Source organism: Varanus komodoensis, unplaced genomic scaffold (assembly GCF_004798865.1).
Source record: "Varanus komodoensis strain SLA01 unplaced genomic scaffold, ASM479886v1 scaffold39, whole genome shotgun sequence".
NCBI classification, from domain to species: Eukaryota; Metazoa; Chordata; class Lepidosauria; order Squamata; family Varanidae; genus Varanus; species Varanus komodoensis.
The window spans coordinates 4,345,871-4,370,603 of record NW_025335922.1 but is presented as its reverse complement, the minus strand read 5'-3'; the positions used below and the strand labels follow the sequence as shown (position 1 = coordinate 4,370,603).

The window sequence follows — 24,733 nt, the reverse complement described above, 5'->3', positions numbered from 1 at the left end:
CTCTAGGCAGTTGACAGCAATAGTCATAGAATCATACACTCAAGTCACCCATCCCACTTCTGCCCAGGCCTGACCCTGCTTAGCTTCCAAGATTAGGCAGGATCAGGCACTTCAGGCTACATGGAAGCTATACATGAAGCTAATACCACACTTCTGAGAGGGAAGGTACTTGGAGAGTGGCCAGAAGAGCTTCTGACCCAGGCAGGCTGATCTGGGAAGAGCGGCTTCCTCTGAGATCTTAGGTGCACGGCATGTGAATGGTCAGAGTCAACTTGGATATGTGCAACACTTTCATTCAGCGGATGTGAATTGGCCAGCAGCAGAATATATGAAGGAGAGGTGCTGGCCATGCACAGAAATCACCTATGTACATCCATGTGTCTGTGCATTTATCTAATGTATCTCTTGCACTGCACTCAGCCTCTCACCTCAATGATGTAATCTTTCCCATCCTTGCTGTGGACAGCTTTGACCGCACAAATGTCGAGGCCGCCAAACATCTCAGCAACAGAGTCTGCCCAGACCCGATACCTGCAGAGACCAGATGGGATTATCTGTATGGGATGTGATTAGAATATATCTGCCTTCCTGCCTCTTGAGATCTGAGGCGGACGTCCTTCTTCAGGAGCCCTCCTTGAAAGAGTGGTTACCCGGAGGAGGGCCTTCTCTGTGGTGGTGCCCCAATTGTGGACCACGCTCCCCAGGGAGGCCTGGTGCCAGTGTTTTTTTCTTTTCGGTGCCAGGTGAAACCCTTTTTATTTTCCCATTATTTTAATGTTGAATTGTTTTTAATGTGGTTTTATATTGTTGTATTATTGGATTCTGTGCCATTTTATTTCCTATTTTATTTGTTGCTTGTTGCAAACCATCCCAAGACACCAGTAGAAGGACAGTCTATAGAAGCTTTAAACAAATCGATCGACTGATCGATCAAATGGGCCTCCTGTTCAGGGCTGTCAGTATTCTTAACTGTCCTTCAATTGCATAGTTGCACCTTATGGCAATTTAACAGCGTTTGGAATAGTTTCATTATACAGCCTATTTGCTGACCTTCAAACATGTCCCCAGCATGGCCACAGCCAGAGTCCCTGTAGCTGGTGGCCACTTAGACCTTATCAAAGAAGAGGGTGGGGTTTGCACAAAATTTGCATTCACTAATCAATATGCATAGATGCACATTTAGAAATCATGACTATAACTGATAATAATGCAATGCATTTCATCAACATGGGGAAGACTGTGGAATGAGATCCAGGATAATTCGCCCACTGTTGATGGGCCCCTTCAAGGCCCCCACTGGTGCTTTCTTCTGAGGGTTCATTATTTTTAAAACACACTCAGGCTGGGCAGTGCTTTCAGGCAAGGTTGCCTTCAAATAGAAACCTGCCTTCTGTGAGGTGGGACACATGGCCGCCCCGCGACTGCAGAGGAGGCACACTATTCTGGGATCGCAGAGGAGCACAGCTGCTTCTTTCGGAAACCTGAGCAAACACAGCAGAGGGCGCAGAAATGCCTTTCCTTAAGACTGTTTGTTCAATGTTGCGTGCAGTTGTTGTTCATCTTCGGTGATAAATCAAAATGTCTTTTTCCAGTGAAGCACTTCTGTTTGGAGGTATCTTGTCCACCGTTCTTCCCCCAGCCATCCACCCTTCCTATTTTGCATGTCTGTGTCATCGAATGTCCATTAGAGAGTGCCTGTGAGATCATTCATAATGAGTAGTGCAACTTTGCCCCATACTCCTGTAGCATTTTCTGCCCTTTTAGGGCTATGTATGTTGATGCAAACTTAGATGCCCAGGCCAAATCTGGTTTAAAGGGATGAAGCTGCACAGTAAGAGCGAGCACCTGAGAGGGGACCGAGCAGATGCAGGTTGACTCATCCACCTTCCCGTCTGTGTTGAGACATATTGTGTTTCTTTTAAAAATGTAGATTTTATTTCCAAGTTTGCATCTATACAAATACAGTGCCATGTGGAACATTTCATGCAAGCATCTTATCCAAAGTCCCACTGGCTCTACAGGGTACACGGAGGGAGACATGGAGCAATTCTTTCTTTTGCAATGTTTTCCCCTGAACCAATTCCCCTCCCACCCATTCCAGTGGGAGGGAAAGCTGCTCTTCCAGCTTCAGGGCCCTTTCTGCAGCCTCACAGAGGAAGCCTGTGAGATTGGAGCTGCCTTGCCAGGGGTGAACCTTTCTTTCCTCCTTGTGAAGAAGTGACCTGAAAAATCATATGGCCCTTGAGGCCTTCTCCCAGGGACCATTGAATGGCAGACTTAATTTTAGTGGCAGGGAGAGGAGCTTGTGAGATTTTCTGCCACAGGTGCCGAAATAACAATGCAGCTTGATCTGGTGCGGGTTATGGGGGACAACATCTGCTGTTCTGCCCCAGGCAGCAAAGTATCTTGGGCTGGCCTTGCCTGGCTTCTTTTATATTTAGTTACTTCACCTGAGCCACAAGAGACACCTCAGACTGGAAGAGCACTGGGAAGGCTCAGAGGACTGAGAGGGTGACTTCTCTCTACCCCACAGCAAGCCAGTGGTATGCTGCATGTTTTTCCTAATTGCCCTCAAGGTGCTCTGTTACTGCCCCATCTGGACCCAGCAAGATGCATGGCAGGGGTGGCTTCGAAAACACCCCAGAACTCATGGATGGGGCCAGGTTTGGCTGTGCTTTCAAAGCCACCCACTGCTGTGCTACTCAGTCGGCCAGGATGACAAAGTGAATGACTTGTCATTGGGTAATTAGGACAAAGACACAGCATGCAAGTGGCACATGGGAGGCAAGGAGAAGATGCCGCTGTGGCTCCTCCCTGCACACGAGCACTCTGCGATCGTGTGAACCAGGCCAGTGTGCCTGATGAAGGGGACTCCTACAGTGATTCCTGGCCCACAGCTGGCTGACAGTGTCCTCATTGTCCCAGCTCAGTCTTCCTCGGATGAGGTGACAAAGTGCTTGGAGAAAGCAGAAAGGGAGGGGGCAGAAGTGGTGGTTTGAATACCGTTCTTGGCATGGAAGTTGTAAAGTTAGAATAAATTTGTGGGGGTGAGCTCATTCTTTCCCACACTGGGCTTGTATGAAGAAAAGGGGGCAGGAATGTGCCCTTGACATTGGGGATTAACCCCGTGAATCAAGTAGGTTATCCAGGCTAAGACAGTGCTCTGGGAGGCCTGCAGAAGCATGGCAGGGACTGCACAGAAACCACAGCAAAGGAATGGCTCTGCTCATGAAAGGCGGGGAAGGGGCGACTGGGTAGCAAGGATGGTGAAGCTTCCCGGGTGCAGAATCCAGGTAAGTGCACAAATGAAATAAGTTAAGATGCATTCGCTTGCAGGGGATCCCTGGTTTTCTTGATCTAGCTAGCTCAGTATTGCCTACATAAGCATTCCCAAAGTGGTGTCTTCTAGGTATTTTGGCATTCAACTTCCATCCGTCCTAAGCTAGTGTGGTCAATGGCCAGAATGCTGGGAGTTGTAGCCCAAAACATTTGGCAGGTATCAAGTCGAAAAGGCTGATCTACACTGACTGGTAGGTTTTCTCCAGAGTTTCAGCTCAAGGTCTCTTTTGGCTGGAGGAGGTATCAGGAATCGAACCCATAAAAAACAGTTACTCTACCTTGTGCTCTGTCACTCAGCTATTGTCCTTTCCATCAACTATTATGCAATAAATGTGACAATATACAATTATAATTGCAGTGATCAGATATGACTGTCTGTATGTACACTGAGCACTTTTTCTATGCCTAATGATTCTGTGTAGCTATCTTGCTAGTATTTGAGATAACTCTTAGAACAATCTGCTTTTGTATGTCCTCACTTCCTCTTTTGGTTTTAAGTCTTAGGATGGACAGAAGATAAAGCCCAACAGAGCTCTGGAAAAAGAAGCAGGTCAGTAAAATGGAAATGTAGTTACCTGAGCTGGAAAGCATCAGGTACAATGTTCTAGTTTTGTGCCTTTCAGGGAGGAACTTGCTGCTTGACATAGACAAGAATGCAAATTGCAAATGAAACCTCTGTGCTATTACAAAGTATTTGGGATAATAGTTAATGCAGGCCTAGGCCGAAGTGTAGTCAACTGACCAAAAGATTGCATTTTTGGCAGCTGTCCCTTCTATTCATTACCTCTCAGTCATAGCGATCTGCTCCAACATGGCAGAACCTGTATTTGCCTTCCAGTTTCCAGAGATCGATGTCCTCCTGGGAAAAACAAACAAGCTACATGAGAACAATCAATCCCCCCACCCCAAACATTGCGATTTCCTATCCTGAATTAAAGAAAGCCGGGTGGAAATTAGGAAAGCTGTAAAGAGATGTTGGCAGGGCGCGTTTTCTGAGCCCTGCTGTCCTCAGTACTCTTAGCCATTTCTGATGGCCCAGTCAATGCGTAAGTTCTTCTGCAAGCTGGGAACTTCCCTCTCTGCATGGCTGGCAACCTCCCACTTAGTTACATCTTTATCCAAATGCTGTCTGGGTATTCTTATATTGGCCTTGCGGACTGTCTTCTGGGTATGTCAGCCTTTGTACAGTAGAAATGTCTGTGAAAAGCCTGTGGAATAATTAACCCTGCACTCTGTAGTGTAGAATTTAAACTACACAGGAGGCCCCCTGCCAGAAAAGCCAAGAGAAAGCTTCCCACAGACATCAGTGGGCTTTAGAGCTAGTAGTAAAAGAGGGCGATGTAAGCAAAGCACTAAAGACGAGTGAAACACTGGCTTTCATTGAGTTCGCTTTCAATTGTGGAAATACAGCTCTCTCTGCCACCATGGAGTCAATGGCACTAAAAAGCCACCCACTGCTTTCTCCCAAGGACTCCTCAAGAGTTATTAAAGTGTACAAGTCTCCTTTCTCGTAACTAGCTGTTAATGTCTGTGCCTGCTGCTAGTGCTGCTGGCAAACAAGGACTTCTAAGCTTCACGTTTAGGAGAAGTGTTGTATCCACAAAGCCCGGCCAGCTGTATGCTCAAACACAATCATTGTCAGATCTCTCAGGCCCAGCTGAACTGTATCCGCACTGATATGCAAAACAAGGTGGCATGAGAACGGAGCTGGTGGCTGAAAAGGCTGGAGGATGCCAGCACTAATGTCCAGCACCTTTGTTCCAGTTTCTTCTCCTACCATGCATTTCCCCTGCATGCTGAGAGTTAAAGAAGCCAGGATGAAATGCACTTTGCTGGCTGGGTTTGCACAACGATACAACCCATCATGGGCAGCAGGCATGGTGTCATCCAGGCTTGGTTCTTTTTCCACAGGGTGGCTTAATTTCCACAAACAAGCTACCCTGAGAACCCGTGGCTGCTCCTTGGGTTGTTCCTATCCAGAGTGGTTTGTCATGTCATCTGTACCCAGAGGAGTCATTTTATTTTCGGGTTGCTGCGATCAGCTGCAGAGATGCTTGGCAACACGAGCAAAAAAGCTCAAGCTGCTTTTTGCCTTCTTGGCAGGGCCTGTCCTTCAACTGATGCCCAAATGGCATTTTTGGGGGGGATTGCCATGTTTTTCCTGGGTTTTAGTCATATGCAAATGTGCTGATAATTTTATTATAATTCTCCTCTTTGTTCTTTTGCAAGCGCACACTTGTGCCTGTCCAATATTTGTAGTCTTACCTGGTTGATTTCCTTTTATGTTTCAGTCATCAAAGGGAATTCCAAAATGGAGTAAGGACCTGACAAAATAAGGCTGCACATAGGCTGCTTTGCGCACAGTTGCAAAAGATGGGAGAGAAATTATAGTAAGAGAAAAAAGTAGCACAATTTAGAAGCACTGAAAATGGGGAAAAGTCTAACAGAGTAAGTGCAGCAAAGGGAGGTAACCATCTCACTTTTATTCTTTCTTTATTTTTGGTTTATGACATTAGTATAATGTTCTGCATCTAAACAGGTTTCATAGCAGTGTGCTCTCCTCTCCCTTTGCAGCTCCATATTGGAGCAGTTCCTGCACTTCAGGGCATGTATGTGATTTCAAAATAACCATAAGAAAGTGGCTACATGGGACAGAATACATGCTTTTCTATTTTATTTGGAAATCTTGTGAAATTATGTGACTGGTCAATGTTCTTTTTGCCCTTCTAATAGAAATATTTCCAGCTTCTTTTTCCACTAGGGGGCATTAACCAGTTTGGAAGAGTTTCCAAAATCAGCTTTCAAGGGACTTAAAAGTTTTCATCAACCAAGTTCTAAAAGTGATAAACAGCAACCCAGAACAACTTTTGGCTATAAGAAGATGAAAAAGGAAATCTTAAAGAAGAGGCACAGCTCCCTGACCTCCACTTAGTGCAATAAACATTACTACCCAAATCCTAGTAATCTCATTTCTCATACATGGCCCAATATTAATTTATTCACTTATTTGTCATATTTTTAAATGACCAAATAATCATTTTTGGTGGATTCACAGTAGAACTCACTGCTATGTCCAGCCTTCCTCAACCCAGTGCATTCCAGATGTTTTGGACCACAATTCCCAGCATTCCTTGCTGGCTGGAGCTGATGGAAGTTAATGTCCAAGCAACTAGAAACTATCAGATTGGGGGATCGTACTCCTCTGTTGGCTTGTCTACAACTTCAGAGAAGCCTTGCCTACCGTGGGCTCTTCCTTGCTACTTTACAGCCCCAGGCCCTCACTCCTGGCTTGGTTGCCTCAGGTGTGGGTCAGCCAGCATGGTACTAACAAGTGTGAGTCCTTGAACCCATGCCCTGTATAGTGTTGCACACAGCTGCCTACAACCACCCAGCAGCAATACCTGGAGCAGAATGCATTGCATAGAAACATTATTGCATATGGGAAATTTTTCTTTAGGATACATTGTGCTTCTTAAGATTTATGAGTGGGGAAGAGTGTGCTGTGTTTAGAACCACAGCTGTGGTGCTATTACTTTATTTATTTTACTGAAAAAGTGCCCTTGCTCCTTCCAACCCAGTCCTAAAGTCTACGGCAAACTCACATGTACGCTTTGTAATTGTTGCCGATTTTCTGGATTCGGATATCGTATTTGGAGTCAATGAAAGTCTCCGTCGTGACATATGTTTTGGCCATGGCTACCACACTGGCAATGTCTTGGAAGTCATGCTGGTTCTCAACTTTCACCTTTGAGCAACAAAAATCCAAGCAGAAAAAAATGGAGAAAATATATGTGTTAGAAGGTACGACACTTGTGTGTGAAACTAGCAAAATACCCATTGTCATGACAGGCATGATATATATTCCAGTGGTGCTCACCAGGAATTGAGCCCTGGAGGACTGCTTTGCAACCGGCATCCCTCTTCCACGTCACATGCAGCAGCCTTTGTTTGTACTGCTGCAGGTGACATGGAACAACCAGTTGCACAACCCTCATTCCACCAGCGTTTGCAGACTTCCTGTTGTCTCAGCTCGCTTTCTAAGTCTGGGCTGAACACCATAAAGGGACAGATTCTGTGCAGCTCTGTCACAACCCTACATAGACACACTGCCTCTGATAATCTCCTTTTAAAGCCTTCCAAACTGGCTATCATTGCATCTTGTGGAAGCGACTAGACAGATTTCTTACCCGTAACTAGTAGTTCAAGTGGCCACCTGTGTGTTCACATACATGGGCCCTGGGCCTGTATGGAGTCACCTCTGAGAAATCTCTATAGTTGAGGAAGTTTTGATGGGAACTCTCTCCCATTATCTTAATGGGCACAGCCCAACGGGTTCCTACCAGTTCCTTCAGTTCCACTGAGACATCTATTGCTGCCTTGGACATGAGATAAATTAAATCAGTGTTGCTTTCAATATAGGTAGAGACACAGGTGCCATAGTCTCACTTCAGTACCAACAGAAGAAACTTGATATTGACACTGAAGTGGGGATCTATCTCATTGCATAGATGACCACTTGAAGAACTACCAGGTAAATGACCTGTCCTCCTCCTTTGTGGTCTTGTAGTCTCATACTTATGGGTGCTTAACAAGCTGACTTACTACATTTGGGCTGGTAGTGTCATATCTGTACTGGCGATATAAAATGATGATAGGAAGAGAGAAAGATTGAACAAAACCTCAGCTGTTTGAATAGCAGGCCACCGAGGATGAGAGTAGCTTCCCTGAAGCAACCACAATGGAGGTAGAAGAACTGATGGGATCCTTTGAGGAAATGCAGGCTGAGATGTTGAGCAAGTTTCCCACACAAATTCATTAGTTATAGAAGTTTTCTGAAATATGTTCTGTATGGGTGCAAAAGCCCATATGTGTAAAGCACAGAAACCACAAAGAAGTATCCATAATTTAATTTGCACTTTACTTGTCCTGAATCTCTCACCAAGCAGCCTCATAGAATGACCCTGGGATCTTGTATCATCTTTTTCCACATTATGCATAATTTTCTCTCATGCCCCTCTTACTTGCCTTTTTTCTAAGCTTAAATGGTCCCAAATGTTTTAACATTTCCTCATAATGGAATTTCTCCAACTCCTTGATCATTTTTATGTCTTCTTATCATTTTCCTTCCTACTCTGATATCTTTCAGACTCGATGGACTCACCACTACCACCTTCTTAGATGGCTTCCCTGCATCCTTTCATGTACAAAGTGATGGAACAGAGGAAACTGATTCCATCACAGAGCCAAGTAACTAAGACAAAACTTGATGTGGGAAAAACTTAAATATATTGCTCTGTGACTGGGTGGAAAACCCAAACTGTATGGACCACATGCAGCCTTTGACCTGATTTCATGCCAAATCCTAGATGTTCTTATTTTATGATAGGCCCTTCACCCCAAAATATGGAAAATACCAGCTCTAGGTGAAGCACATTGCCAATGTTTCTCACTAGAGATGAGTGAAAATAAAGATCTCCTTAAGACTTACAGAAAAGGACTCCAGTGGCACGTTCATCCAAATCTATCATTTAGCATCAACATATAATAGTACCCGAATCATTACAGTTCACTCCATTTTTTTCTGGTATATATCGTAAATGTTTCCAGATCTCCACTTAAATTATACAGTTGACTGAAAACTTTTTAAAAATATATGTATGTTTATTACATCTTCAATTTTTGTATAGCTTTTATGGCGTCCATTTGTCCTTAACAGTGTATTAAGCATATGCTTAATCTGCAGATACTGAAATGCACCAGGTTAAAATGGTCTCATTTCTTACACAGCTCTACCTAAGGTTTTACTTTGTCATCACCAAAAATGTATGAACCTTCAGAGAACAAAGACACATTCTTCAGTAAGAATGTTTATTTATTTAACAATTATGAAGTTGTTTATAAAGATGGACATTGCTCAAATAATGAATGTTGCAAAATATGCTACAACAGGTGTGTACAGGAGATTTGACCATTCTTTAGATCAGTCTTTCTCAGCTAGGTACCCTCCAGATGCTTTGTACTACAGCTTTCATCATGCCCAGCCAGCCTGACGTAGGCTGGCTGGGTGTGATGGAAATTGTGGCCCAAGGTGTCTGGAGGGTACCCAGTTGGGAGACTAATCAAAGGGCTGAAATCTACACCATACAAAGCAACTCAACAAGCAAAGAGTCAAAACATCAAGACACCGGGCAGTCTGTGCTGACAGCAAATTCATCACTGGGTTCCACACTAGAAGATTAATATTTGGAGAACCAGCACAGGGCAAGATATGATAAACAAAGAGGACTTGGAAAAGCTCAGTGAGCTTTCAGAAGGCATGGGCATCTGGTAGGTGCAGGTTCCAGGTCGTGGTGGTTTTCCTGGAAATGAAACAGCTGATTGACTAGCAAAAAATGACTTTAGGAACCCCTTTTCACCAAATGGCCCAGTTAGGACTGAGAATGTTCTCTGGCTATGGGAGAATAATTATCTGTTGGAGGGGAGGCAAAAGAAAGCTACAAGAAGAGGGGCAATGGGATAAGATGGGGTGGTTGAAAAATCTGTATGGGGGTACTTTGCAGTGCAACATTTTGTTGTAACTCCTACTTGATTTTCAGACTCTAATGCTCCCCAGTGTTTGAAGTCAGCCATATAGACAAAGTCATAGGAGAGCAAAGATTTGTGATTTTAAGAGAGAATGATTTCCCTCGTCTACAAGCCAGGCCACTGCAAGCATCCAGTTGAAAGTTTGTTCTTCTGCCTTATCCGTTTAGCCAGTTATTTTCTGGGATAGACAGATGGTTGTTGTGGAAACCAAGAGGTCCAAAGTTAGGATGAGTCAGTCTTAATTTTGCAAAATGAAGATCAGCAGAATGTTGAGAACAATAACTCTCTTGTGAACCTAATTATTATCTGCCCTGCTGCCACGCCTATAATTCAAGCTCAACAGTTGCCTGCTAGTCCTTGTTTTAAGGGGCATCTCAGAACCCAGATCCTTGCAGAACTGCACCTCCCCTCCTCTAGTCTCGCTCTGTGGGGTCTTCTACTCCACTGTGTGCCTCTTTGAACATGCTAAGCTGGTGGGAATTGCTACTAGCTGATAGTGTAGCGACTCCATGGAAACCGAATGACAAGCAATAATCGTATTGGTGTCAATGGAGGGACAGATAGCTGCAGAGACAGGGTGCTTTGTTGTTTTCAGTTGTCACAGATGCCTTTTCCTATTTATATCAGGCCCAAGGAAGATGCATACACTCCATGAGGCATGGCACAAGCTCTTTTGTTCCCAAGCCACCCTTTCTGCCACCACGTAACCTTCCCCCTCTCCCCGCCACCATGAGCAATTCCTGCCACCTTTCCTCTGCTACCACGAGGGCTCTCTCTGGGCTGGGGCTATGGAGAGGGCTGGGATCTTGGTGGCTCCAGGCTCTTGACAGATCTCAGCAGATGGCCAAGATATTATGAGATGTTAAGTGTGTGCTGAGTTCTCAAGAGAGCCCCGGAGCCCAGCAGTAACAGAGAACTTGCCAGCTGCTGCAAATGCCACTACAGGAACTTGGTGTGTGGGGTTCCCTACAACACCCACAGGAGTGTGGAGGGGGGGGGGGGACTCAGGGAGTGGTGCAGTCATTGCTTTTCCAGCTCTGCTGCCTCTTGTGGGTGCCTCACCCTCCTTCTTGGGGGGCTGGCCCTGAACTTCAGAGAAACCATAAATCTCATGGCATTTTGGCAGACTGCCTATATAGAAGCTTACAATTAAAGTTCTGCATATGTTACCCAAGGCACAGGCAAGAAGGGAAACAGGCAGTCAGAACTGATAAGGAAAAAGAAAGGAGCAAAGCACAAAGTGGATGTCACTTTTTGCATTTATCATGTTCGGAATCAATCCTCTCTCCACAGAGCTAATAGGGCAAGGAATGGTTAGGTAAACTGTGGATGGTTTAAGCTATTCAGAGAGGCTACAGAATGTGCACTGCAGCCGATTGGGGGTGAATTAACCCACAATTTGTTATCAGAACAGACTCATTGTATCTTCACAACAATCCCGTGAAGCAATTGCCCAAAACTAACCAAACTAACTTCATGGCTGAGCAAGGATTTGAACCCAGCAGCTCCCCCAGACCATACAGTTTGGCATCTTGAATATGGATTAGAATATAGGCAAGCCACAGGAAGTTCCATTTCTACCCAGAGGTAGCAAGTATTGGAGGGAATGAGTCAATGCAGTGTAACATTTTCTTTTAAACACTTGGGCACCCAAAATGGAATAGCAGCCTTGGCATCTAGAAAGAGACTGTCATCAGAGTCCATCCACACTGGGCTGGGGGAAACGAAAGTCTCTCAGTCATGGGATATCTCTGGCCAATAGGTGGATTTGCTGGTATTTGTTTAGAAAGTTGTGAGTGTACCTTGATGGGGGCCTGGGTTTGGGTGCAGGAAAGTTTCTGTGGATCTGAGTTGCATTCTGATCAGGTGCTTCCTTGATGCTAATGTCCACTATTCCTCATTCTTTGCCACTTTCTTTTGAGAGAAAGGTTCCCTGGAAGGATTTGACTTGCTACTTTACTGAAGCTTCTTCCAATTTCATTGCAGGAGAGAAAATACGTGCTTTACATGCTCTTCTTTGCTTGAGTATGCATTTTCTTAGCCTTTTCTATATATTAAATAACCACAAAGTAGTGCTTGGTGTAACTACAGTATAACAGAGCTGCAATTTCTCATAAGAAACATAAACATAAACATTCAGTTCCAGTTCGACTATTTAGGGCTTCTTCACAGGAGGCAATCATTGTATGTTTGTGATGGAAGTTTGTGTGACATTTCATTGTCATTGTCCTCCAGGGCTTTTTTCATTGGGTTTTTTCTTTTAGATCAAGGAAAACCTGGTATTAAAATTTCAACAGCAACAAAGCCTTGCAAAAATACAAAAATCTACACTGCTGTTATTCTATGGTGGATGCCTTATGTACCTTCACACCATACTCTAGATGTTTGTTTGTTTGTTTGTTTATTTTTGTATCCCGCCCTTTACAATGTTAGCCTGCCCTTATGTTATTAGGCTGACGATAACATAAATAAATAGGACACAGCATCACACATAATATATAAAATCAATACTGAAAACTACACTAACATTTTAAATACTGGGAAAATAAAAAGGTTTTGGCCCGGCGCTAAAATGAAAAAAGGATTGGTGCCAGGTACACCTTTCTGGGATTCTGTTATAGATCTGTTACAGATCTATCTCTTTCTCTATCATAAGATCTATGTTATATATAACACACACACACACGTTATAGATCTATCTCTGTTATAGATCTTTCTAGTTATCTGTTCTTCCCATGCCCTTCCGTAACAAAGCCTGTATCGAAGGTTAGAATGCACACTTGAGGTATTCAGGCTTTCTTACCTGCTTAAAATGCAAGGCATGCAGCTTGTGTTGCTATTGAGTGCACAGCTTTAGCTTGTAGCCCTGCATTGTTGAACTACTGCATTTACTTGCTTTTTAATATAATGCCACCCATTTGCATGGCACTGTTCAGAGGACAAGGGCCTGTCCCAACGAGTGTGCCACCTAAGATCTGATTCACTCAACCAACAGAGGAAGGAGAGGGAAGAGGAGCTTAGATTTAAAAGTCATGTTGAGGCCCATTACAGGGTCTTTTCAAACATATATGGAAATCTGGATTATATGGATTATAAGGCTGCTGCTAGAATGAAATGTGCACCCCAGTTCCTGGCTGTTGCAGACCTTTTAATAAGCTAATAATAGTAATAAGCTCCTAGGTAGGTTGTTGATGATGTCACCTTAGCACAGGCATGAGTCACGCTGACTCTTCCAGAGGCTGCAGGAAACATCAACTCTGATTCAAATCCCCCCTTTAAGGTTCCATGTTAATCATATTTCAAATGAATACAAAATAATAAACACTCTTGTACTTGACTAGTCATTTGATTCACTAGTCTTAGGGGGAACCTGGGTGCACAGACTTAGATGTATATTAATCTGCCCTAGCTCTAATCAGGAGATATTCTGAACTTCTGGATCTTTTCTAATATTGAAGTAGGAGAAACGACATGCAGGCTTCATCACAAACATGGATCCAGTTAAACAAGCATGTTTGTAAGACTCAGGGTTATTTTTAACATACATACACACAAACAAGAATATGCTAAACATATTACCATATATTTATAGCAAAGGTAGATTTTAATAATACCTCGCTAAGATCTGCACTGAAGAAAACTGTAGACTCTTGATTCTTATTTAACCCAGAACTATTGTCACTGTCTAATATTACAAATATTAGATTCCTGCCACCCAGTCAGCAAATTCACATATTGCAAATCTGTGCAATCTTCTCAGACTGGCTGCAGCTGGTAGGTCACTGCATTCATCAGTCTCTCAGAACCTAGAAAGCTAGTAAGTAAAAGAAAGGGATACCAACCAAAATTGCTTCTATTACAGATGTTTTCCTTTAGGTGCTGCCAACATGGGCTTGATGACAAAGGTATCATAGGCTATGGAGCATACAGCACAACCCAGCTCACCCACATTGTTTCCCACAAAGCAAGCAGATGACCTTGCAAATTGTAAATACACAATTTACTGTCTATTTGTGATCGGCTCTGCTGTCTGTTTGCTCAGCAATGCATTCATTCTAAAATCACCAGTTGCTGCTCCCTACAGAATTTCACAACAAATTGACAAATGCCTTACAAAGTTTCCCAAAAAACCTTACTTGATTGGGTGTGCTCTTAGACAAGTCCTTTATTGTGCAAGGATCCAGCATTTTCTAGGTGGTCCGGGTGATGGCATCTTCTTTTGTAACCCAACTATAGTTTCCAACCTTGCTTTTATCTCCATCCCACCCCTCTGCTTACCACAGATTTTCTGTGGTAGTGCTAGGGGCCATTCATCTGGAAATACTCCAAGATGCTCAGAAATAACAGCAACATACATAACATGAAATTACCCTAATCAAGTGCAGGATATTTCTAAAAGTTAAACTGCTCAGTAATTTGATATTTGCAGCACAGATGTGTTGGTTTGCTTATTTATTTGATTTGACCCCTTATTTGGATCCAGAGGAATCCAGTAGGAGCTGTCTTGACTGGGCTGGGATCCAAGGGAAGCAGCAGTCACTTGCGGTGTCTGGAATAGAAAAGGAAGCCTTTGTGGGCCTGACAGAGCGCCATGTTTTAATTTACCTGAAGAGGCTGCCTCATCACGCTGGCTGCCTGCAGGCACCGTTTTTCATGGTGTCCATGAGCAATGAACTAGTCATGGTGAACTGTGTTGTGCAAATTTGGGTGGTAAGTGTTGTTTGAGGGTTAGAGAACCCTGAAATAACAAAGACACACCATAGATTATCCAACTCTGAAAGAACCCATGCCACTCAAATTTTCATGTGCCCCTTGGTGCTTCGCATGATGCCCCCAGAAAAGTTGGATAAGAAAACTGTGGGGTGCTACTGTGTTGTGTGAACTAGGTCAGCATGTGTGAGCTTGTTTGAAGAGTTTGAGGAAGGCAGGAGTGGAATTGCTTTCTTTTACAGAGGATTTTTCAGAACAGCCTGGTGCCCATTGAAGCTTGCTGTTGCTGGCAGTCCCCTTTATTGGATCATCGACTTGGCCCACTTTACTGGGTTCAGCAAACCCTTGTCCCATCAATTATTTTCCAGTGGGAAAAAAGAGCTTTCAGGTTCAGGGGATGAAGATGATGCAACGAAGTTTGTTGAGCGTCAGTTCGACAAAGTTTACAGGCCCACTCTTGAAAATGCTTGATAAGTAAACTGAAAAGCCAGAACTATGAAGTGTCAAGAGCAACCTTGCTGTGTTTCTGTTTATTAAGGCAGATGAGAGTGGAAGAACAGATTTATCTCAGGAAATTAGGTTCATGTGCCCCTTATGGCTTTAATTCCTATGTCATTGGCCCACTCATCATTTTTATCCCTTCACTTCCATCAACCTCTCCTTTTTGGGGAGCTAAATTGAACTATAAATGAAAAGTGAAAGTATCTGGAAGACAGATGTATATTTTGGCTGATTTAGGAACAGGAGGTAATGGAAATTTCAAGAGACTGTTTGTTCCCATGGAACATATATTGCAGGAGTTTTTTCCATCTCCAGAGGCTTGGATTTCTTAACCAGTATGGGTGCTGCTAATTCAATGTTTAATAAACTATTCTGAAGTTTATCATGTCACATATTTGGCTCTTTGTGGGTTGGAGCCACTGCAGCTGCAACTGTGAAACCAGTTTCAGACTGGACTTACTTCTTTCCTTTGTCAGAAAATAAATAAAGATCCATGAAGACTTATCTTTGGGTTCATTTAGCTCAGTAAACTGTTTCAGGAAACAGCCAGCAAGTGTGCAAGAAACAGGGCAAATTTTTTAGTTTCTGGCAATAAAACATAGGAAATATCTTTAGAAATGCCATGTGGCTCACCACTGAGCCCATTTCTCCTTGGGAATGGTGCTTGAAGCAACTTTTTGTAAGATTCTTCAAGAAGCAGAGAGCTATCTGCTGAAGCTTGTTCACCGAATTAAGCTCTGTTTTTGTCTTGCTAATGCAACTAGCTTATTAATAGGATTTTATACAGCTCTCTAACTGCATTCTTAGGATTTCTTTACAGGAGAAAGACACGTGCTGCTTTACATGTACTGCAGTGTACATGTACACTCACCAAGTTTGCGAGTGCTTTTCATGACATCATCATCCTTCAGGGCCTCTCCTGAGTTTTCCAGCCATTTTCATGGCATTTTTTTTAGCATGAAGAAAATCTGTTAGCTTCCTAGATGGTGCCTTCATTTGCTACAGAAGCCTAGTTTAATTCTGCCATTCTGTGTGATATTACAGCACAACCTTACGTTGTGTACTGGAACACACGGAAAGGCAGAGAGGAAATTCTGGAGCGTAAGCAGGGAACTGGTGAGAAGGATGCTCTCATCCTACCATAAAAAAGTGAAAGCAGCAGCCGTCTCAGTAAAGCACTGAGTTAACTATCTCATGCAGAGAAGCCCTGAAAGCAAAGTTAGATGCATCTTCTTTGCCAAACATGGGAAACCTTTCCCTGTCAGGTGGCCACATCCCCGTCCAAGGAACCCTCCTGGAGCAACATGCTAGATTCAGTGGGCCTCAACAAAAAACATGAGGATGATGGGTGTGTGTGTGGCATCACAGTAGGGGAGTTTCCCTCCCCCCCCCCATTAGGTTTGGGAAAGTCCAATGGTTGGGGGTGGGGTGGAGGGGCCTGTGGGACAGATGTGGACTGGAGTTTTCCCACTTTTTTGTGGGAATACTGCACATGAAAAAAACAGAGCAGTTATTGTAAATAATGAAAGAGCATTGCAAGATCCTGGTTCTGCCAATTGCCCAAGACCCGTAAGTTCCAATGGAAGGGAAGTCTTGTCACATGACTTGTGTCAGCCTCTATGGTGTTCTGCATCAAGCATGTTGTCTTGCTATTTCCTCTGTTCTCAAGAACTCAGTGATGGTTTACAGACTGTGCTTTTACCAGACATCTTCACAGCTTTAGGTTCTGGCTGTCTTGTAGGATCAAGCCATAACTGTACGTTGCTTATTTATCCTGCATTAATTTGCACAATCCTTTAAAATCCAGGTTTACTATCTCTCTATGGAACCCCTCCCCATAAGAATGAAGCCTGGCGATTGATATTTTGCTATTTCAATGGTTAGGGTTAGGTTAGGCTGTCTGTAGGATCTCTCAAGTAGGATGGGTGCCTGACCTGCCCAAGCTCCTCATCACCTGGTACAAGCAACCATGCCACCAGTGGTGAAGGAGGTAGCACTCAGCCAGCAAGACTACTGGCCACTGATCACTTCCTTTCTCATGAATCTGTCCAGTCCCCTTCTAAAGCCATCCAGACTGGCAACTATCATCACTTCCTGTGGCAGTAGCTTCCCTGGCTTAGCTATGCATGGTGTGAAGAAGGTACTTCCTTTTATCTGTCCCAAACCTCCCACCAAACAGCTTCATGGGGCTGGGTTGACCCTGGGTTTGAGTGTTATGGGAAAGGGAGAAAAATGTCATTCTCTCTACTTTCTCCACACCATGCATTATTCTAAGCAGCTCTATCACTTCTCCCTGTTTTTCTAAGCTGAACAGTCCCAGTTGTTGTAGCTGTTCATTTTTATTGCCCTTCTCGGTACCTTTTCCAACTCAGTAATGAGTTTTCAGGTGAGGGGACCAGAACTGAACACAATACTCCAAGTGCAGTTGCACCAAGGATTATATAAAGGGAGTAAGTTTTTGTCGGTTCTTTTTTTCAGTTCTGTCCCTAAGTAAGCCTACATGGAGTTTGCCTTCTTCACAGTAGCTGCTGAGCCAATGTTTTCATCAAGCTCTCCACCACTACCCCAAAATCCCTTTCTTGCCTGCTCACTCTTAGCTCAGATCTCATCAGCCTGTACTTGAAATTGGGATTTTTTGCTCCAACGTGCATAATTGTACGTTTGCTTACACTGAACCACATTTGCCATTTTTGATGCCCTCTCTCTGCATTTCAGAGCTCCTCACAATCCCTTTTGGTTTTAGCCACTCTAAATAGTTTGGGGTCATCAGCAAACTTGGCCATTTTACTGTGTACTCCTAATTCTAGATCAAAAGTTCAGGGCTTAACTTTAGGATGTTAAAAACTGATTATTATGCTTCCCAGTGGTTTCCATCTAAATCAATGTAGTTCTCAACAATTGGCATTACCAATAACTACCCAGTATTTACATTATGACACAGTGTTTTTAGTGGGCAAAATAACTAGGTTTGTTCTTTGAGATGCCTCTGCCATTTCCAGCAATGGGTGACTGCTGATATGAGTCAGAATTTGAATGAAAGGAACACTTCACTGTATGTAACATCATCAGCAATTTGTTTCCCTCCTTTAAAGAAAATATTTGTCCCTTGTCACAGGAGATGCGTTCTCCCTCCTTTTCCCTTCAAACAGCCACGTTTTCACACTCTTGGGTTTAGAACATTTTGCTTTTCATGTTCAACATGAAAGATGATGAGTTGGTCATCTGTTCTAAAAGACTCTTGGTGTTTTAGCAGGACAGAGTGACTCTGCTTACTTTTGGCTATATTTAAAAAATAATCCCACATCCTGCTTAAGAAAAATAAGTTTGACTGTGGCATTGTGAACAGCAAGCTTTTAGTTTCCAGTTTTTCTTTTAGCTGAAAAAAAAATAATCTGATCTATGAATTGCACTGGGATAGTGTTGTTGTTGTTGTTGTTGTTGTTGTTGTTGAACTTCTGGAGCTACTATGCGCTGAAGAGAACTCTTTAACTTGTCTAATTGGAGAGAAATCTAAAAATAAAGTCAGAGGAATGAAAATATAAATGAGCCATTCTTTACCTTCACTGAAGGCCTGGCACTTCCGTTCCATAATTTGGCCAAAGAGGCTGAAGGTCCTATTTAAGGGAATTTGCCACTCTGAGTTCTGTTCCTCAGATACCTGAGGTCAAGTTACTAAATATTTATGCAGTCACCTGCTTCATGGATAATGTTATTCCATGATTTATTTAACCCATCTGTTGTTGAATTCTGGATTGCCATGTTGTTCTAACCTAGGCAGGCTAACAAACCATGGTTTATTAATCATTAACAATTCAGAAAGAAAATTCATAGTTTGTTGTTGGGATGTAAACTCTGGATTGTTTAAAACAGAAAGTCCCTGTTGGGACTATTGGATGTAGTTTTATAAATCAAATAAATACATAGATAAAATAAACATGGGTTAAGTTGAACCCAGAACCAAGTTGTTTAGCCAAGGTATAGAGGAAGGAGGAAAAAGGAGTTAACAATCCCCTACCCACCTGCTCCAGCACTTCAGCACCACAAAGGCATTTGGAAGACAGTGAGAAAATGGATTAAGAAAGAGAGGAACCAGCCAGGGACTAAGAAAACAATTCATATTTTGTTCAACTGTTTTCCAGACAAACTCTGGGTGAGGCCACACACCATGGGTTAACCATGGGATCAATAAACTATGGATGACCATTATATGTAGATGCCTTAAGTTTTATTTGCTGAGAGATGTAGCAACCTGGGGAAAATGCTGAGCACTCAGCCTTCCTTCCTTTTGACCATAGCTAGGCCACTCTGAGGCCTGCATTTTACTAATTGATTATGAAAAAATGCCACTCCAGATTTTAAGTAATAGATGTCAAAAATCCTTGGAACTTTCTTTTAAATTTATTTGATCCCTCATCTTTTAGCTATGTTCTGGCACTCTCACTAGCTCATGAGTCATAGGAATACAGCTAAAAATGTAGTATTGCCCTAATAAGCAAGGTCATGTGACCACTGTTTTACCTTATGGCTTAGTTCACACATAATGACCATCCACAGTGGTTCTACGGAGGGATAGTCTGTTGTATTGTCCGAACCCTGTTGTGGATTTACTGTTCAGTAGGTTTAGTTTCTATAGAACCACAGAGACAAACAATGGTCTGTTGCATGATTTTAGCACTTCACCATGGCTCATTCACTGTTCTGAAACTAGAAATGCAGCCTCCACATGACTACCATAGAATCTCATGTAAAGAGCAGCAATTGCAGGAGCCACTCTAGCCATTCAGCCTCTATATGCAGACCAATCAAGAAGAGGCAGGCAACGTAGGCAGGGCACCCTGGGATTGAATTTCAGTGTCAGAGGCTGACGGGATACATGCTGCGAATAGGAGGATTGAGGCAAGATGGTGGAAAGCATGCATGAGTGGAAACTATGCAGTTGTTTGACAGCTTGAGCCAGGTAAGGAACTGTATGAATTCAGCCAATGTGTCAAGACCTGGAATTTGCTTTTCTTGGTAACCAGTGCCCATGCTGATCAATACATCCTTGACTCCCCTTTTGTTTCCTTGAAAAAGGCTCAGTAATAAACTAGTCCTTACAAATCGGAGGTTAACCTTGTTTGAAATTAATCCAGATAAAGGTTGCATGCATTGGCCCTTGGAGGAACTGGATTCTTAATCTTACAGTCTGGAAGGAAAGAGGGATCTTCTGCGTTATGAAGGAACATATTGGTGGTAGGGTTCAGTCTGGCAAGCATTTTTTTTCCTAGTGTGTCTGTCTATGTGAATATGGGTGGAATGCCTTTAAATTTAAGGAGTGCATATCCAAGAATATGCAACAACTGGACAGAATCTGGATTAGGGTTGCAGGGACAGTAAGCCCCCCTGCAGGCAATTTAGTACTATTAATATCAGTAACAGTATTTTACAGCTACTATGTTTGTAAATTACCTGCTGGGGAGGTGACTGCCCACCTTGCCTATCCTATATCTGGGCCTTTGTAGCACTTGATATTCACTGGTTTACACTTTTCATCAGTTTAGGTTTTTTAAGATAATTTGGCCTACTCCTGTTGGAATGGTTCATTTAAATTATACAAACAGTTGCAGGGTGGCTGCTTGCGATGTGATGCTGACTGACAGAAATGTGGCTGCTCCATGTACCATCATCCATCTGAATATCTTGGGCACTTGACTTGGACAATTTCAATCAAACTACTGGAAACAATGGGTAAGAGAGCACATTGTTGTTGCTGGGACTCCAGGAAGTTGACTTGCCCTGTGAACCTGGGACCACATGGTCCTGTTTCAAGTGGCTGCCAGTGGGCAGCTTCCTGATATGGATGTTGTGAAAGACCCCTGTGTGAAGGGGACAGTGTTCAACCCTTTTGATGCCTATATTGGGTCTGAGTGCAGATTCTAAGAGGGGCTAATGACTGGGAGCCTAGAACAACTGGGGCAAGGGAACAGGGTGCATTTGCCTGGACTTAAAGGATCATGCATATGTGATGCTTACAAATCAGCAAACAGAAATGAAAGGGGTCTGGATAAAGATTGCCAAGGACGCTGCTGCCTGCTAAGAAATGCCATCCAATTAGAATGAAGGCTGCAAATGACTTTCCATTTGCAAAGCTAGCTTTATATTAACATAAGCAGGAAGCAGTTAAGGTCCACATCACAAAAAGTGACAGAGCTGTAATAAAGGAAATTTAGGGTGTGCTTAGCTCTAAAAACTGTACACTACCTGAAGATTAGCACAGCTTGGCTCCTAGAGCAAAGCAAAATGAATGCCCCTCATCCCTGCGTTGCTGCGATGCAGTTGTTCTGGTCAAGAAGATTTCAAGTTCTTGTCTGTTGGCTCTGCTCATGGCTGGCATTACATAAAGAAGATCGTGTCATGCTGTAATGCATTGACAACACTGTTAATAATTGTTAACGGTGTTAATATTTTAATAAGGTCAAAATAATGTTGCTTCCCATATGGAATAAAATGAAATTGTGGACCTGTTAGCATTTTGAAGCCTTTTTTTAATAGAAAAATTTGGAAATTTGACTGAGGGTTGCTTTTAGATGGGATGTTAGCTAATTTATCTCCTTTCTCACTAAATTCCAAAATCTATTGGCATTTATAACAGGGAAGGTAGCAACAAATTTTAGTTCGCAAGATCATACATTTGAATGTTTGTGAGCAATTCTGAGTTATTTGTGAGCAAAGCTGAACCCAACTGATAATTTCTCCCCATTCCTAAATAGATTTCAGCTTTATTTCTTTTTATTTAAGGTCCTTTTCCTTGGATTGGTCCTAGAAGTTGCCCATATCCAAAATCAAACTTCCTCTGTGAAAGCTACAAGGAGCTTCTGAAAGCAGGGCAGGGACCTAGAAGTGAATGGGGAAACAGCTAACTGCGAGAGACCCCAAAGCTTCTTTAACCCTGCATGTTGCATGTGAAGAGAGGATTGGCTTATTTTAATTGAGATATTTTGTGGGTGGGTAGAGAAAATAAGGAGGCTCTTGTGGTGTTTATGCCACTTAACCATATTGTTTTGGATATGAAAGGTTGAGTACACACACACACACACACAATCAGATCATATACCGTCCTAAATATTTCAGACCAGTATCACTTGCCCTGATGTCAGGGTCAAATCTATGCTTCACTGGAAGCCAAGATGCTTATATGAAGTTCATTCAAAATGCAGAGAATGTTTCATTTACAGTTCCCATAGCTGCTGATTTTGCTAATCCACTGAATGTAGGAGAATCTCCTGAGAGTCTGGGAAAAACAAACAGGTTTGGAAGAAAACTGTTTTTAGGATTTCTTTCTTGGCAGTCAACCAAACTAAAGGAAAGTCTACTTCTTTCCCTTTCTGTGAAATCCTGGTAAGTGAATGGCTATATTTCTTCTGAGGAAGGAGAAATAACAGGGCCTTCCATTCAGTAGGAGCAAACAGGGGGCCCTCAACCGGTCCTTTTGCTGTGGGGCAAAACCTATACAGAGAGACTATGAGCTTGCATAATGCACTGGAAAATGAGCATTGATTTTTGTTGAATTAAAAACAAGATAAAAGTTGGCAGCCAAAAAATCATTCAGGCATACAACCATTCTGCTCTGAATAAACTCTCGAACAAGCTTCCCCTACTAGATGTTTTGGACTTCAGTTCCCATAAGTTGCAGCCACCATGGGTAATGCACAGGAATGTTGGGAGATGTAGTCAAAAACAGATTGGCAAAACCCTGCTCTAGAACCACTAATCCTTCCATAGGCACAATCTAACTTTGGCCATTGGCTGGCAGGAAGAAACTTGGGGTGACTGGGAAGGAATTGTCTTGTTTGCAACAGCCATCTTGCTTTCCTGATCATTTCTGGAAAGGTTCAGCCCCACTGGCCAGTCTCAGTGTGGGGCCTTCACAAGGAAGCAGACATCCTCAAAGGCTTCCCTGGAATTTGAACATGGGCTTTGGGGTCTGATTTCCTGCTTCACCTTGGAGTGGTTTAATCAGTTGGGGAAGTATGAATGGACTAGGATGGTATAGATGCAGACAGTATGGGATGCTGAGGACACCATGAAAACCTCCTAGCTAGGCAGGCAAAGTATGGTGTAGAAAGGACAGAGCCAGCACCAGAGTTTAGCGCACTGCCACCATAGTGGCTGGCCAGCTGAAGCCCCTTGCTAGCTGGCCCGCCTGCCGACCCACACAGATTGCTTGCATGCTCACCCTCTATTCTGGGCTGGAGGCAGCGGTGGCTCTTCTTCCTCCTCATCACCTCATCTGGCTGACCCCCCACATGATTTAACAGTTGTTTGGGTGTCTTCATTCCTTTTTTGGGTAACAGCAAGGTGAGCCAATCAGAGGCTGCCCTTGTAGGGGACTCAGCAAATGAAGGCACAATAATGACATAAGGTCTTCTCTGTTCTCCTCTGGCCATGATGACTCTCATTCAAAGGCAGTTTCTGAGTGGTTCAGATTGCTGCTACTGAAAATGTAAATAGCACATTTTTTTTCTCTTTCCAGTATGGAGATGCTGAGCCTAGAGGCATGACTGTGGCAATTCCAGTGTGGCTAACTGGGGGGGGGGGGGGAGGCAAACAGCTGCAGCAGATTGAGGGAAAGGGATCCTTCTGAGCCTTTGCACCCTGGGCAGCTACTCAGGTGTGCCGACCACTGGTGCCAGGCATGGCTAATGGCTTGCGTAAAGAAAATGACATGGGATCAGATTGCCTGTGAACAACCTGGCTTTGCATGAATAGGATGCATTCCATGATGCATCCTTGTTGTCCAGATTGGGGCAACACAACAAGCAGTGGTGGTAAGCAGAAACCATAGAACAAGCCACTGTTTCTTTTGATGGTTTGTGTGAACTAAGCTTTAAATATAACTCTGAAATATCATGACTGGGTTTGGATGACCCATCAAACAAAGAATGACTAAAAAGCATTGTGGCTTCTTGTGCTGTGTGAGCCCAATCCATGTATGATCTGAACTTTCTTTACTGGTAATTTTAGATTCTTGCTTATGCATTTTTCAAATCATAGTTTTCTTTTCTTTTTTGTTGTTGCATTAAAAATGAGTGTGAAAGGCCTGTGACTGGAGTTACTCAATATGAAACCAAATGCAGTTGGACCTTCTGCTATGCTATGCTGTTCTTCGGATGCCTCCAGACAGGTGGCTCCTAACACAGCCAGTCCAATGTCATTGTGCAGCTATCACATCTCTTCCTCAATGGATTTTGTGTGGAAAGAAAAGGAAAGGAAGAAACAATGGGAAAAGGTGGGGAGTTTACCAGTGGACAAATATACCTTGACTGCCTGCAAAATCCCATGACCGAGGCATGATGCTTTCACAATTAAAAACCCATCTGGAAGCATCAAAAGTTTCCATCTGTGCAGAATAAAAAATCTGTTCATGTTCAGCCAGCTTTCCAAATTATGTGAACTGGCCCTGAAGACAAGTTCCTTTCCCCTCTGCCATGTAATCTGTCCCATGACTGTTATCTACTCTAACATCCTGCATCTGTACCCCCATTCTCTTCTCTCATATAGTCTGACCTCATGCCTATTCTCAGCAAATGGACTGGACCCTCCAAAATGGGAGCTGGTG

The 24,733-nt window shown here is 43.2% G+C and overlaps 1 protein-coding gene across 3 annotated transcripts in view; it reads right to left on the bottom strand.

Moving 5' to 3' along the window:
- SYN3 (synapsin III) overlaps window positions 1–24,733 on the bottom strand; it is a 179,650-nt gene that overhangs the window by 10,540 nt on the left and 144,377 nt on the right. For all 3 annotated transcript variants that reach the window (XM_044441091.1, XM_044441090.1, XM_044441092.1), the window contains 3 exons: window positions 6,942–7,084; window positions 4,124–4,198; window positions 429–531 (listed from right to left, as the gene is read on the bottom strand). In XM_044441091.1, the coding sequence (XP_044297026.1) occupies window positions 429–531; window positions 4,124–4,198; window positions 6,942–7,084 (321 nt within the window). The remainder of the gene's footprint in view (window positions 1–428; window positions 532–4,123; window positions 4,199–6,941; window positions 7,085–24,733) is intronic.